At 44.8% G+C, this 13,221-nt stretch overlaps 1 protein-coding gene across 3 annotated transcripts in view; it reads left to right on the top strand.

The window, feature by feature from the left end:
• The window catches only part of MAPK8IP1 (mitogen-activated protein kinase 8 interacting protein 1), a 59,391-nt gene that overhangs the window by 29,213 nt on the left and 16,957 nt on the right, over positions 1-13,221 (top strand). For all 3 annotated transcript variants that reach the window (XM_082224950.1, XM_082224948.1, XM_082224949.1), the window contains exon 3: positions 6,618-6,851. In XM_082224950.1, the coding sequence (XP_082081076.1) occupies positions 6,690-6,851 (162 nt within the window). In that variant the 5' untranslated portion in view covers positions 6,618-6,689. The remainder of the gene's footprint in view (positions 1-6,617; positions 6,852-13,221) is intronic.

Raw genomic sequence — 13,221 nt, 5'->3', positions numbered from 1 at the left:
CTGCATAACATTTCCGTTTACAAGGGCATCTGCTGTAGATTCTTCTGGTGCTTCTTCCACCACAAATGTTGCAGTAAAGAAGCCTTATTATGACTATTCCTTTTCCAGCATAGCAGGAAGGAATGCAGTTCCATGCCCTCCCATTCCACCTGTCCAAATACCTGCCCTCCTCCCATATCTTCTCTGGGATACAGACTAAAGCCTGTTTGCTGCTGCTGCTGCCAGTGAGGGGGATGGGCAAAGTTGCCACTTCAGCAGGAGCCACAGCAATTAGTTCTGTTGCTTCGGAGCTTTTCAAAGAAAATGCATGTTCTCTGGACTAACAGGTGGCAACTGCAGAGGGGAAAGCTATATAGAAGAAGGATCATTTGCTGTAACAAATCCTGTGCCCTGTTTCATCGTCTACCAATTAAGAGTAACTTTATGGAGCATGGCATTACCCATTTTTGTCTGATGGAATTTAGTTCTGCTGCACTTCTATTGCATGGGGTAGAAGATGGCATTTTGAAACATCTTGCGTTATGTATGGGAAGTGTCTGTTTCACTCTAAAGCGCTGGTAGTTTCTCAAATAAGATGTGCCGGGGGGTTCTGGTCAACCTGACAGCCCTGTTCTCTGAAAGCAGGGGGTTAATACTGAGAAGGAAGCTCTCCACACATGCTCAGTGGTACTGTTCATATTTATGTCACAAGGCCCAAGGCTGAGTGCTTGCATATGAATCTGGGGCCAGTCTCTGGTTTGCTCCAACTCAAATTAAGCTGCATGTAAATGGATCATGAGTAGCTTATAGAAAAGGGCATCTTGCACTGCTTCAGAGTGAAATAGACATCAGATAGGAAGAAACTGGACATGGGCTGCATTTTTTAAAAAAATTGTAAGAGTGCTGCATTGCGCGGGTTTGGACTTGATGACCATTCCAACTCCACAATTCTACACTTCCATGAGTGCAAATAACAGATGTCAGCAGCCTCAAACCCTGCCTGGAAATTCATGAACTAAAGACTTTAAAGCAACGCATTTCAGCAAGAACTGAAGGCTAGAAAAGCACATCCGAGCAAGTTCATACAAGGTAAAATTAAGATATTGTATTTGTTCACCAAGAAGAGCACCCAAGCTTAAACGTACATATACACAGCCGCAGTCATAGCTGCTTTAATCAGAAGTTTGCATGCCAGAGAGCGCGTGGAAGAATGCAAACAAAACAGTTCTGCTCTGAGATGGGACCTGAAAAAAGTGCTCCAGGGAAAGTATAGATGCTGTTCTGCAAAGTGTGGGTTTTGTTGCATGTAGCCAACGTGTGGCCCAGAACCCTCAGGGCCCATGCTAGGAAGACACATCCATCTGTCCATCTCTTTGACTAAAGCTGTCTGACAGTGGAACAGGCTGCCACTGAAGCTGGTGGACTCTTTTCATTAGAAGCTTTGAAGCAGAGGTCAGAAAGCCACCTCTGAGGGATGTTGTCGTGGTGCCGTTCCTGCATTGGTAGTGGGTTAGACTGGATGACCATTGGGTTCCTTTCCAGGACTGATCCTATGGTTGCGCACACACTAACTTGCTTGTAGCACAAATATGTTTTTCTCAATCTGGAATCATTCAGTTCATGTTTGCTCTCAACATGCTGTTTTCAATCTAGGTTGATTCTAGATACTACCATCTTACTAGAGTGGCTGTGGTTACTTGATATTAAAACCCTCTCTCTGATTACATCATCCATGCTTTTCCTTTCTACACATGCTCCAGGTGAATGAAGAAGGAAATGGTGATTGCCACCTTACTGCAATGAACTTTTATTTTCAGAATGACAGTTTTCCAATGAGCACTTTTCAGGAGCAAAATATATACGCGATATATCTGGTTTGTGTGCAGACTGTGTAGGGAAAACAACCCAGTCTATTTAAGGCAAACCATGTAGGGAAAACAATTCGGTCTCCATTGATTCTAGAATAAAATTTTGGTTGTATACAGCCTAAGATTCTTACATGTGATCATCTTGCCAAAGAAAAACCCTTTGCTAAAATGCCCAGTAAGCCTGAATGCCAGAATGTGACAGCTGATGGATTAGTTTCAACACACACTGACATCTGCACTAGAGCCACACTGCTTTGACACCCTTTCAGAGTTCAAGCCCACTACAGATGTTCTGAAGGAGACTTGGGACAGAATGGCTGTCTGAAACATATGCTAACAGAATTGGGACAGACGGTGTCAGGCAGACGAAGGGATGGTAGGTTTTCAAATGGTTGACTAGAAATTTATGACCTTCTGCGGTTGCAGTAGCAGAGCTGAAAGGGATGGCTAGCACCTGTACGCTTTTGTCTACTTTCAACAGTGTGCTTTGCTCTGTATAAATGTGTGTTCTTAAAAATCCACATGAAACAAGTTGAGGCTTAGGAATGTGTGTTAGGAAAAATGGGCAATGGAGAGAGGTATCTCAGAGGTTCCCCACTGCTGCTATAGCTGGATGTATAGGTAAATAATCCTGAGCACTGCCCATATCAAGCTATACAATTGCCAATTTTTAGGGCCTTGTTTTGTCTAACATTGTTTTATTCCCTCTCACAATGGAAGCTAGTTTGTGCGGTTGTGGAGCAACTCTGTCATACTGCAGCGCAAAGTAAGTTTGAATAGTTTGCCATGCTAGTGAAAAGAAGTGAAATGCTGGGGTGTTAATCATTGTGCCACATTTTAAACCTTCAATTTTGTTTATACCAGTTAATCGGGAAGGACCACAAAATAATTACAATGCAGTTTTGAAAGCGATTCATTATTGCATATAGCCTGTTCTCCTCTCTTGGCACACACACTCCTTTCCAGGCCTCCAACATTTCTGGATAATGGATCTCTCCAGACAGGAACTTGATGCTGCTCTGTCTATTACTTCATAGTGCACCTGCCATTCTTAAGTGCACCATGTAAAGTAGACAGCTTGATGATCCCCAGCCCAGCTCCCCAGAGGCAAGCGGTGACTGCTCATGCATATGAATGCTCTAAAGATGTGTGCTGTATCATCAGGAATAAATAGTGGTTTGGAAGAGGAGGAAGAACTGAGACTGGAACTCGGATCTACTTATGTAGAGGAAAGACTGAACTTTTCCACTGATATGATTCCAACATAGTATCAGGAACTCAGGCAAAAATAAGGAGATTTTCTCAGTGAAAAATACTCAGAATTGTATTCTGATTAAAGATAAATGGTGCTATGGAAAGATGGTGAAGCTAGAGTGATAGGGCTAAGCACACACAAAAAAGTTTGTGAAGAACCTTGAGTTGTAGTATTTTGTTGGCCTTGCTGTGCCATTAAACCCCAGGGAGGAGAAGAAAAAGAAAAGTCTGAATGATCTGTTGTCCATGGAAATCATGATGCAGCAATTCTTAGTGCAGCTTCAGTGAGCTGCATATTATTAAATCTATACTTACGAAGAACATAAATCTGGAAAATGGATCACAAATCAAGGCCGGGCAATTGAGAGAAAAGTGCAGCTCTCATCATAAGGCAAACTGGGAATGGCACAAAAGCAAGCATTTATAATAGGGATGGAGAACCTGTGTGCCTCCGGATGTTGGACTCCAGCTTCCATCAGCCTCAGCTAGCAAAGTAGCCAGGGATGATGGGAGTTGGAGTCCAACAACATCTGGAAGGCACACAGATTTCCCTTCTGTAATTTGAGAGATTATGTAGTATGTAGTATGCCTGCATCTTACACACATTTAACATGTGCGATTTCACCTATACACAGGCAGGGAGGATGTGGGAATGTCCTGCAAGATTTTGTGAGAGCTTCCCTTTCATTCCCAGAGCCAGAGTGGGCCTTGCTGAGAAGGAAGGCCAAGAGCTTGAAATCTCTTTTTTGCATGGGGAGCCCCAAGCATACCAAGAGCTTTTAAGTTCTCAGCCTTGCTTCCTAAGAGTGTTTGGGGGAGACAAATCATGAGTCTGTGAATTAACTCAGGGATAACGCAGCAGGAGGAGGAGGATCAGGGGAGAAGCGAAGCAGCCAGGCTTTTCTTTCTAGGTACCTGCTCATTTTCTTGTGCTCTCTAAAACCATGGTTTGGTTGAGCACTATAAGCAAATGAAGCCATTGTGTGGCTATAGCTTTGCAGTGCAGTAAGTGGTCTTTAGGAATATGTGGTGGATAATTTTGGCTCGTTTATTAGCCAGTAAACATATTGATGATAGAAATAAATTTCCCTCAAGATCAGTGTGGCTATTGACCCAGAAGGAATGGGATTGTCTTCCAGCATATTATGGGGCTTGGCTCACTTGCTTGAATTACCTGGATCTATGTGTTCTGCAAATACTTTTCTGTGGAGCACATGCTCCCTTCATCTGCCACGTTATGTGTTCTGAACAGTGTCAGGAAATGAAGTGTACAGGTGGTAGTCTGGGTATGTTTGGCACCAAGGAGTTAAAATCAGTGTATCTTTGTCTCCTTTCAGCTCTTTGGTTTTATGACACTCTCAGGCTTTTAAAAAATGGTTGTACAGCTGTACAAATGGTTTCTTTCTTTTTAACTTAAAGCTCTTGTTACCTTAAAGACTTAAAGATTCCTTATTTACCACAGAAAGGCATTGAGAAAGCTATTTCCTGTGTCATAGAGCGACCCAGTGCATAATATTTACATTTTCAGAATGATCCATAGGCACTTCAGTGGAGACACTTTGGGGATTTGGTTTTGCTTACCACTGAATTCCTTATGAGTTCTAACAAGAGTTAGGAAAAATTGCCATGCCCAAACTGCCTTGGCGTTACTTCCTTAAGCTATTCGTATTCATTAGATTACTGCAACGTGTTGGGCTGCCTCTGAAGACTGTTCAGAAACTTCAGCTGGTGAAGAATTTGGCAGCCAGGTTCCTCATTGGGGCAAGACAGTTTGAGCATATTACGCCAATCCTGGCCCGACTGCACTGGCTGCCAATCAGTTTCAAGGCTCAATTCAAAGTGTTGGTTTTTGCTTATAAGGCCTTAAACAGCTTAGGACCGCAATACCTCAAGGACCACCTTTCCCCATATGAACTGATTTGGATCCAGTGCTCATCATCCGAGGCCCTTCTTCGTGTGCCTGCTCCATGAAAGTTCCAGATGGTGGCAGCACGAGAACGGGCCTTTTCTGCGTTTGTGGAATGCTCACCCCGGGAGGCTCGCCTGGCATCTTCATGACATATCATTAGTCACCAAGCGAAAGCGTTTCTCTATAACCAGGCCTTTGGCTGATTAACATTCTGTGGCCCTTTAAATGTGTTTGTGGGAGGGGGAGTTACTGGTTTCTCTTGGTTTTATTATGTATTTGGTGTTCTTATTTTGTATTTTTATGTTGCGAACTGCCCTGTGATTGCCAGATGAAGGACAGTATAGAAAATTAATACAGTCGTACCTTGGATCCAGAATGCCTTGTGTCTCGAACGTTTTGGCTCCCAAACGCCACAAACTCAGAAGTGAGTGTTCCGGTTTGTGAACGTTCTTTGGAACCCTAATGTTTGACTGGGCTTCCACGGCTTCCGATTGGCTGCAGGAGCTTCCTGCAGCCAATCAGAAGCTGCACTTTCGTTTCCGAACATTTTGGAAGTTGAATGGATTTCTGGAACGGATTCAGTTCGACTTCCAAGGTAAGACTGTACATTGATTGATTAAAAATGTAACTACTAGGAACTCTCCAGTAGGTGGCAGCTGAGGTCAGGATCAGTTTTTTGTTTTTCTAGAACTTGCCCTCTGCACCAGGGGTAGGGAATCTATGACCCTCCAAATGTTTCTGGTTTACAGCTCCCATCATCCTTGATGGGAGTTGGAGCATCTATAAGGTTACAGTTTTCCCCTTCCTAATCTACCCAAAATCCAAGTTTGGATTGCTTAGTTGCTAGAATTGTGACAGAATAGCAAGAGCATCTGTAGCTAAATTTTGGAAAACTTTTTGTTTGGGCATCCTAGGTTATTGGTAAGTCAGAAGTCTGGCAAGTAGCCTCAGTTTAAAAGATTTCACATGAGCAATGGTCAAATGACTCCCTCATTGTATACAGTATGCACTTTAAACTTGTGAACATTCTGCTGTATTTGCTTGGCAAAATAATTTTTAAAAATTAAAAAGGGGGTGGAAAGGGGGCAAGTGTCCAGGAAAAAAAGACTTTGGCGATTGTACCCAATCTCTGCAAACAGAAAACCAAGCATAGGACTGAGAAGGCTACGTCAGAACCCTTTTCTCAATATCTAGTTTTCTTTACTCAGGGGTTCTTTGGATGAAGAAGCAGTCTCATCACGTGAGCCTCCACCTGCATCCCAAAGTGCAGGCACAGGTTTACCAGCTGAGGTTTTTTATCTGTATTTCCCCAACTTTGTCCTGCAGAAATTATCTGTTACACAGTAAACAGAGGGGGTGGGAGTACGGTGTCCCAATTATTTGTTAGGGCTGCTGTGAGGAGTGGTTTGTAAGAGCTTTTGATACGGTGACAAGTCGACAGCTTCTCTTCTAGCTGGCTTTGATTTGGAGCTTTGATGCCCTTTCACAAGGAGACGGTTGCTGCTGATGAATTGCGACTGCCTGACCCACCCTCCTCCGCTTCCTAGCCTTATTACTGCTCTCATTCTTTCTCTCCCTCCCTCCGTCCCTGTTTTATATCCTGGCAGAGCCATGTGAATCTGCAGACCAGTGGCGTTCTGGGAGTGGGTGGAGGGGAGGCCAGCCGGCTCCAGGCAGAGATGCTTCAGCTAGACCTGATTGATGCTACTGGGGACACCCCAGGCGATGAAGGGACGGCCCCTGAGCCGATCAAGAAGGAGCCCCCGCCAGTGACCATGGACACCTACAGACCCAAGCGGCCCACGACACTCAATCTCTTCCCACAGGTGCCTCGGACGCAGGTGAGTCCCTCGAGCGAGAAAGGGGGTGAGGTGGGTAGGGATCTGCAGGAGAGGGCAGGGCAGGAATAAGACAAGCACTGTGTCTTAGATCTGAATAGACGTGTTTTGGATTGCTCTGTGATCGTTCCCAGTCACTGTCAAGCAGAAGAGGAGAGCTGATAGTTTCCCCCTACAGAAATAAGTCAGTGTCTGCAAAGCAAAGAAAGCATGTTCACCTCCCTGAACTCAAACCTCACATCCCCCCCCCATAGTTGTGTTGCTTATGGGCAAGAATGTGTTCTAATTGGTGGGGAAAGCTGCCAGAGAGAGCCTTTGGGGTGTCTTGAAGCTCTGCATGCTTTATCTTTCCCTAAAGATTGTGAGAGTCAATGGTAGATTCTGGGATTAGAAGGTGGCAGGGGTGGGGAGACTGGGCTTCAGTGCTTGATTTCTGAATTGAGATGTTCTGGGGCTCAAACCACTGTAGACATTATAATCTTTAAGTAGGAAATGCTGCACACCAGATTGTGTGGTGTGTGCACATGTGGGGGGGACCTGTTAGCTGTGAGAGGAATGTACTCTGAACATGCTCAGAGTTTAACATTATTTCTGTTCGAAATATGTTCTGAGTCTGACAGCCGACAGACTGTGGATTAGAATAAGTTTTAGTGAGTTAAGAAGGCAGGGAATCCATTTTGGAATGGACACTGTTTTGGGGAAGCGAGAATTACCTCCCCAGAAATGAGACCGTAGGGATAACATCCTGGAAGTGGTTAATCCCTTTACCGGGAGACGTTTGGCTGGGATAACAGCTCTGCTGATGAAGGGAGGCTGTGTGCAGTGTTTGTGTGTGCAAAAGGGTGTGGGTGGAAAGAAAGGAACAGCTCATTCTCCTGCATGCTCAGTGGGGCTTACCCCCAGGTGAGGAAGTTAACACTTCCATATCCTTTTGCCTGGGAAATATCAAACCGTTCCACAGCATCTCTTCTGTGCATTCCCGTCCTCAAATGAGTCACGCAGATAATAAATGCCAAGTTTCCTCTAGAAATTCTTGGCATGTATACTGGTGCCTTGTTGTTTAATTTATCCTGCGTCGAAATGGTTTATAATGCATTCAGTCCATGGTGACCTTCTCTTCTGTTGAATGGCTGTAGAATTGTGCATTGTTTCGTGCCTAAGGAATGAAGCTCTAAAAAGCACCAAGATTCTGGACTTGGCCCAGAGAATTGTGAGGCCATCTTTGGCCACACCAGAATTGTCTATAACCTGTTGCACCCTAGGAACCATTGCTAGGAAAGATATACCCCCTGAACAAGATTAGACGCCTACCTGGTCAGAATAACTTAGTAGTAGTTCAAAGGGGATTTGCTCGGAAAAGAACAATGTGGGCACAGAAGAACCAAAATTACAGAGGGGCAGCCATGTTAATCTGTAAAAGTAAACACAAAGAATCCTGCAGCACCTTAAAGACTAATGGAATTATAGTAGCATTAGCAGACTGTACCACACTTCATTTCATTAAAGGAAACAAAATATTCCAGTTAGCTCTGATGGCTAGATCATGGTGCTGATAATGCGAAGCTTGTGGGTTTGATCCCCATAAAGGCTACCTGCATGTTTCTGCATTGTAGAGGGTTGGACTAGATGGCCCTTGGGGTCCCTTCCAACTATGGTTCAATGGTGGTGTAAGGAAGAGTACTTGCGATGGGAAGCAATTTTAACAGGAAGTGGGAAGAGAACTTGCTGAAAGTATTCAAAAGGGAGCATTTATTAGAAGTAACAGGAAATGTGTGAGCAGTCCATTTTGGCTGTGTTGCGTGATACTGGAAAGAGTTTTTAACTTCCCTATATCTGCAGCATCCCTCTTCCATCTGGGAGCAGGAGTGTAGATTTCAGCACTCCGTGCCGTAACTGTTCGCAGGCTAGCCACCTGCAATCTCTTTATCTGCCTCTCTGTTGTTTAGTCTATAGAGCAAGTAGGGTTCCACATGCAACAAGAGGCTATTTTTAATCGTATGCTGTTCTGGGATATTGGCTCCACTTACTATATAAGAAGATTTTCCCAGTGACGTTAGCAATGGAAAGTGCACCGAAAGGCAGGTGCTGCTCCGTGCAGCAGATGGTGAAGACTGCATGTCTCTCTCTGTGTGTGTGTGTGTAGGTGGGGGCTGGGAATTGGTACCATTATGCAATTGACAATAGAGGCTATTAAAGCTCCAGCTGAAGAGCTGAACAGCTTGGGCTGGAGGAAAAGGGAACAAGGATAGAGCCCTCTTCTCCAGCTTTTGCCAACCTGGTGTAACTCCCAGCTTGGCCATACTGGCTGGGGCTGATGGGACTTGTAGTCCAGAACACTTGGAGAGTACCAGGTGGGCCAAAGCCACTCTCATCACAGCTGCGCCCCCAACTTCCATAGGAGAGTGAAATTGGAAAACATCTACTGTCATAGTCTCATGCACCCTGTAACGTTCCCTCTGGCACCGAGGATTAGGCTGTACCCTGAAATTTCCGCAAGAGATACCCCACTTGTTGGCTTTAGAGCTCAATGCCAGCAGTTTTGAGCTCTGTCTTAGAACCAAACAAGATGAGATAGAAGAATAGCCGTGTTTGAATTTTCACAGCAGATGCACCTGCAGAGACAGCCATTATGATGAGGACCACAATGCTGGGTGAAAGATTAATCCTTGAGCAGGACATATTGGGAAAGGTGCCCTATACAGGCACCCAGTGCAATTCCCAAAGAATAGTTGTAATGCGTTTCACTTTGCGATCCCATACAGCAGCTGAGCTGTTGCATTTTGCACTATCTGCAGCTTCCGGACACTCTTAGAGGGCAGCCCCAGGTCGAGGGCATTGCAGTAATTCAGTCAGGAGTCTACCAGAGCATGAATAACGGTAGCTAAGTTATCCCAGTTCAGGGACAGCTATAGGTGGTGAACCAGCTGTGGCTGGGCACATAGGCGCCCGGGGGGGGGGGACAAGCTCCCCCAGTATTTCTGATGGAAGGGCCAAGACCCCACAAAGTTCTGTGGTGACATAGATGCACACCATGGGGCATGCTTGCATCACGCACACAAGCCACGGGGTGCCTGCACCTTGGGGCATGCACAAGTGACACCAGCACACCATGAGGCGTGTGCGCACACTACAAGCACGCCATGGGGCATGCTGATGTCATGGGGACCTGGGGTCCCTCTATTATGGGGGCAAGGTGGCAGCCCTGGCTGGGCTTGTGCACACCTTCCTGGATATCCAGTCTCGACTTAGAATCAAGGAGCACTGCCTGCTCCATATCAGTGAGTGTGAATCCCTCTAGAACAGGTTGCTTACCCTGTTCCTGGTCATAGGAACCACCTCCCATCTTGTCAGAATTCAGCTCCAGTTTATTGGTTCTCATCCAGCCCTTGACGGCTGCCAGACTTTGGGCTTCACCTGACTCAGGTGGTATAAACAAATAGAGCTGGGTGCCATCCACAAATGCCTGGATCTTCTCACTCAGCAGTTTCATATGTGTTTAAAAAGCGTGGGGGAACAAGGTAGGTGCTTGATGATGAGCCAAAAATTACTCTGCAGATAGCAGAACCATCACAGTACAGTGCTCCCAACTCTCAGTTTGCAGGGCTGCTCCAGGAAGGTACCATGGTCTCTGGTATCTAAAGCTGCTGAGAGATCCAGGAGAACCAACAGGGATCCACCTCCCCTGGTATAGGGGCTGATGAAGGGACTAATCTGACTGATCCCTTCATGATAGATGAAGGAGCTGATCTGGCTTGCTTTACCAAGATGTGGGTGAATGAGCTGGGTGGGCCTGTCTGGGTACTTGGTACAGCACCAGACTGAGGCGAGTGTGTTGTTGTTGTCCACAAAAGTACAATCTCCTTTTCCAGAAACCTCTTGATCTTGGGATGGGGTTCAAAGGTCTGCCGCTGGTGTTGGGCCAGAGAGACAGTATGTTTAAAGGAGACAAAAATACTATTCTTGCAGTTTGTGCATGCATACTATCCCTCAAACACATACTGATGTATTATATTTATTTCTTTTCAATAGAGGGGAGGTGGGATTTCCAGTCCAAGATGCTGAATCACCAGAGTAATGTTAATACAAGCTTACTGCCGCAGGAGAATGAGAGTGGTCTTGGGGAGCAAAAACAGCAGGGTGGTGAGGGTTATGATTCTGCTCACTGAGAGTGTGCGAGAAAAAGGAGGGGTTTAGGCCAAAGCAGGCCAAAAAGATAATGCAGTTCTCTAAAGTGCGTCCCCCACTCTCCTACTAGCTAAGAAATGCTCCCTTGGAGAAAGAGTTTCAAGTTTGGGCGCAGGAAGAGGGTTGTGTGGGCAGGGCAGTCCTCACAGGTGTGAGTGTGATGAGTGATTTTGACTTGTCCGTGTTTCGCTTCTGCATGTGGGAGTGGATAGGTAGAAGAATTCACAGAAGGCTACGTATGGCAGGTACAAGCTGTAGGGATGTTTATGAACTAGGTGAGTAATATTCATAGAAGTTAAATATGGCCTGGGGTAAGCGGTGATCTCACTTGCTCCCCTCCCCATACACCTAGTGCCAGGAAGAGCCAACAGAAATGAGTAATTTCCCAGATAATAAAGGTGGCAATTTACGTCATGGGCTCTTCCTCAGCCAGGCTGCCCTGAGCAGGCTCTGTGGGTGCCTTGACTTGCTGTTTTAATGTACTTTTCCCTGAGAGGGAAAGCTGAATATGTCTCCAGACTGACTTAAACTCTCCTTTTATCCTGTTGGTTTTGCCTGTTCAGGAGCAACAATAATGGCAAAATCTGGATGCTAAGATTGTCCGTTTCCAAAGGAACAGGCAGGAGTTTCCAGGGCACTTAGCTATGTCAGCAGCAGACCTCTCTCCAAGCTATTTCTGCTGCTCTGTCAGTCCAGCTATATATCTGATGGGGGGGCAAAGGCTGAAACTGAGAGCTGGAGTCTGCAAGTAACCCTTTCAGACCTGGAATTTCCTGAAAAGGCCTATTAAGAGCTGTAACCCAGATCACAAGATCTTATTCTTATCTGGGCAGAGTCTCGCTTTGCCAACTACCGTTTTCTTCTTCACACACGGGTTGGAGGAAAATGACATTAATTTCGGCAAGGAGACAGAGAAACAGCCATGGTCCAAACCGTGGCTTTTCAAAGCTAGTTCCAGTGCAATGCTCTGCATTCATGAGACTTCCCCAGATCTGGCTTCCGGACATAGAATCATCAGTCAGCAATATGTATGACTGATCAGTTCAGACAAAATACTTTCAGGCACACAAATGCATGGCAGTCGGTGCCGGAATAATCCTGTGGAGAGAAATCCTAATTCCAATTTCATTTATTTATTTAGATCTATCCTTTAACCTTGTTTACACACTTTATGGGCCAATATTGCTAATATGCTTATCGTCCCAGCATCCAATAAAAAGGAATGTGTTCTTAACACATTTATATCTTTGCTGTCTTCTGTACTGTACCTGCACCTGTTTAGTGCATTTTTAGAATTAGCAATAATTTCCCCGATTCCATGGCACCAGTCAGATTGTTTCTGCTATAAGAAAGCATGTTTTATTTTATTATGTTATAGCATTTAGAAACTGCTTAATATTTTTAAAATCTCAAAGCAGTACGCAACTTAAAAACAACATCATTAAAACAAAAATACAGCATATTTGTTCTGTGAACCTCCCTAAGACCTCCAGGTAAAGGGCAGTATATAAATAAAATAAATAATAATTAGTAGTAATAATAATAATAATACCAGTGAAACTGTAGTATAAAATGAAGAATTAAGGCTAATGAAGACAGGGTCAAATAAGTTAGAGAAAGCCTGGGAAAAGGTCCACCTTTGTCCGAAGCGAATGATGGTTGGTGCTTCACATACGGCAGAGAGAAGAAGCCCTAAAGAAACATCAGATGAAAGATGTGTTCATACAGAGGTTTCTTTCTCAGTCGGCTAGAATTGCTCATTCTCATTACAGTCCCCTTTTCACATTAATAATAATCATATGTTCACCTCCTACATTGCAATTCTTGGATGCTGCATTTTTCTCTCCAAAGTCCCTTTCAAGTAATCTAATAAATCGGAAAGATCACAACAGATATCTTTGTTTTCTAATGTATGTGCAAAGTTTTATCTCCAGCGTTCCCTGTGTGGTGTTTCATAGACTTTATCTCATGTCAGCTACCATTGATAATTGTACCATTAAATCCAAATCTCTCTCCCTGCTAGAGACACTCAGTTGCTCCAAAGGAGTATGCTTGCTGGGCAGTGTGTCAAAATGTCCTGGTGCAGTAAGGATCTTTTGACATTGCATCAGAAGCATCCCTGTGTTGCAGTGCAGAGCGACTGGATTGTCAAAAGGGCATAAGGATAAGCGTCCAGCTTCCAGCTCAT

The sequence above is a fragment of the Podarcis vaucheri genome (assembly GCF_965113315.1).
Source record: "Podarcis vaucheri genome assembly, chromosome: 1".
Lineage (NCBI taxonomy): Eukaryota > Metazoa > Chordata > Lepidosauria > Squamata > Lacertidae > Podarcis > Podarcis vaucheri.
This window is presented reverse-complemented; position numbering and strand designations above follow the sequence as displayed.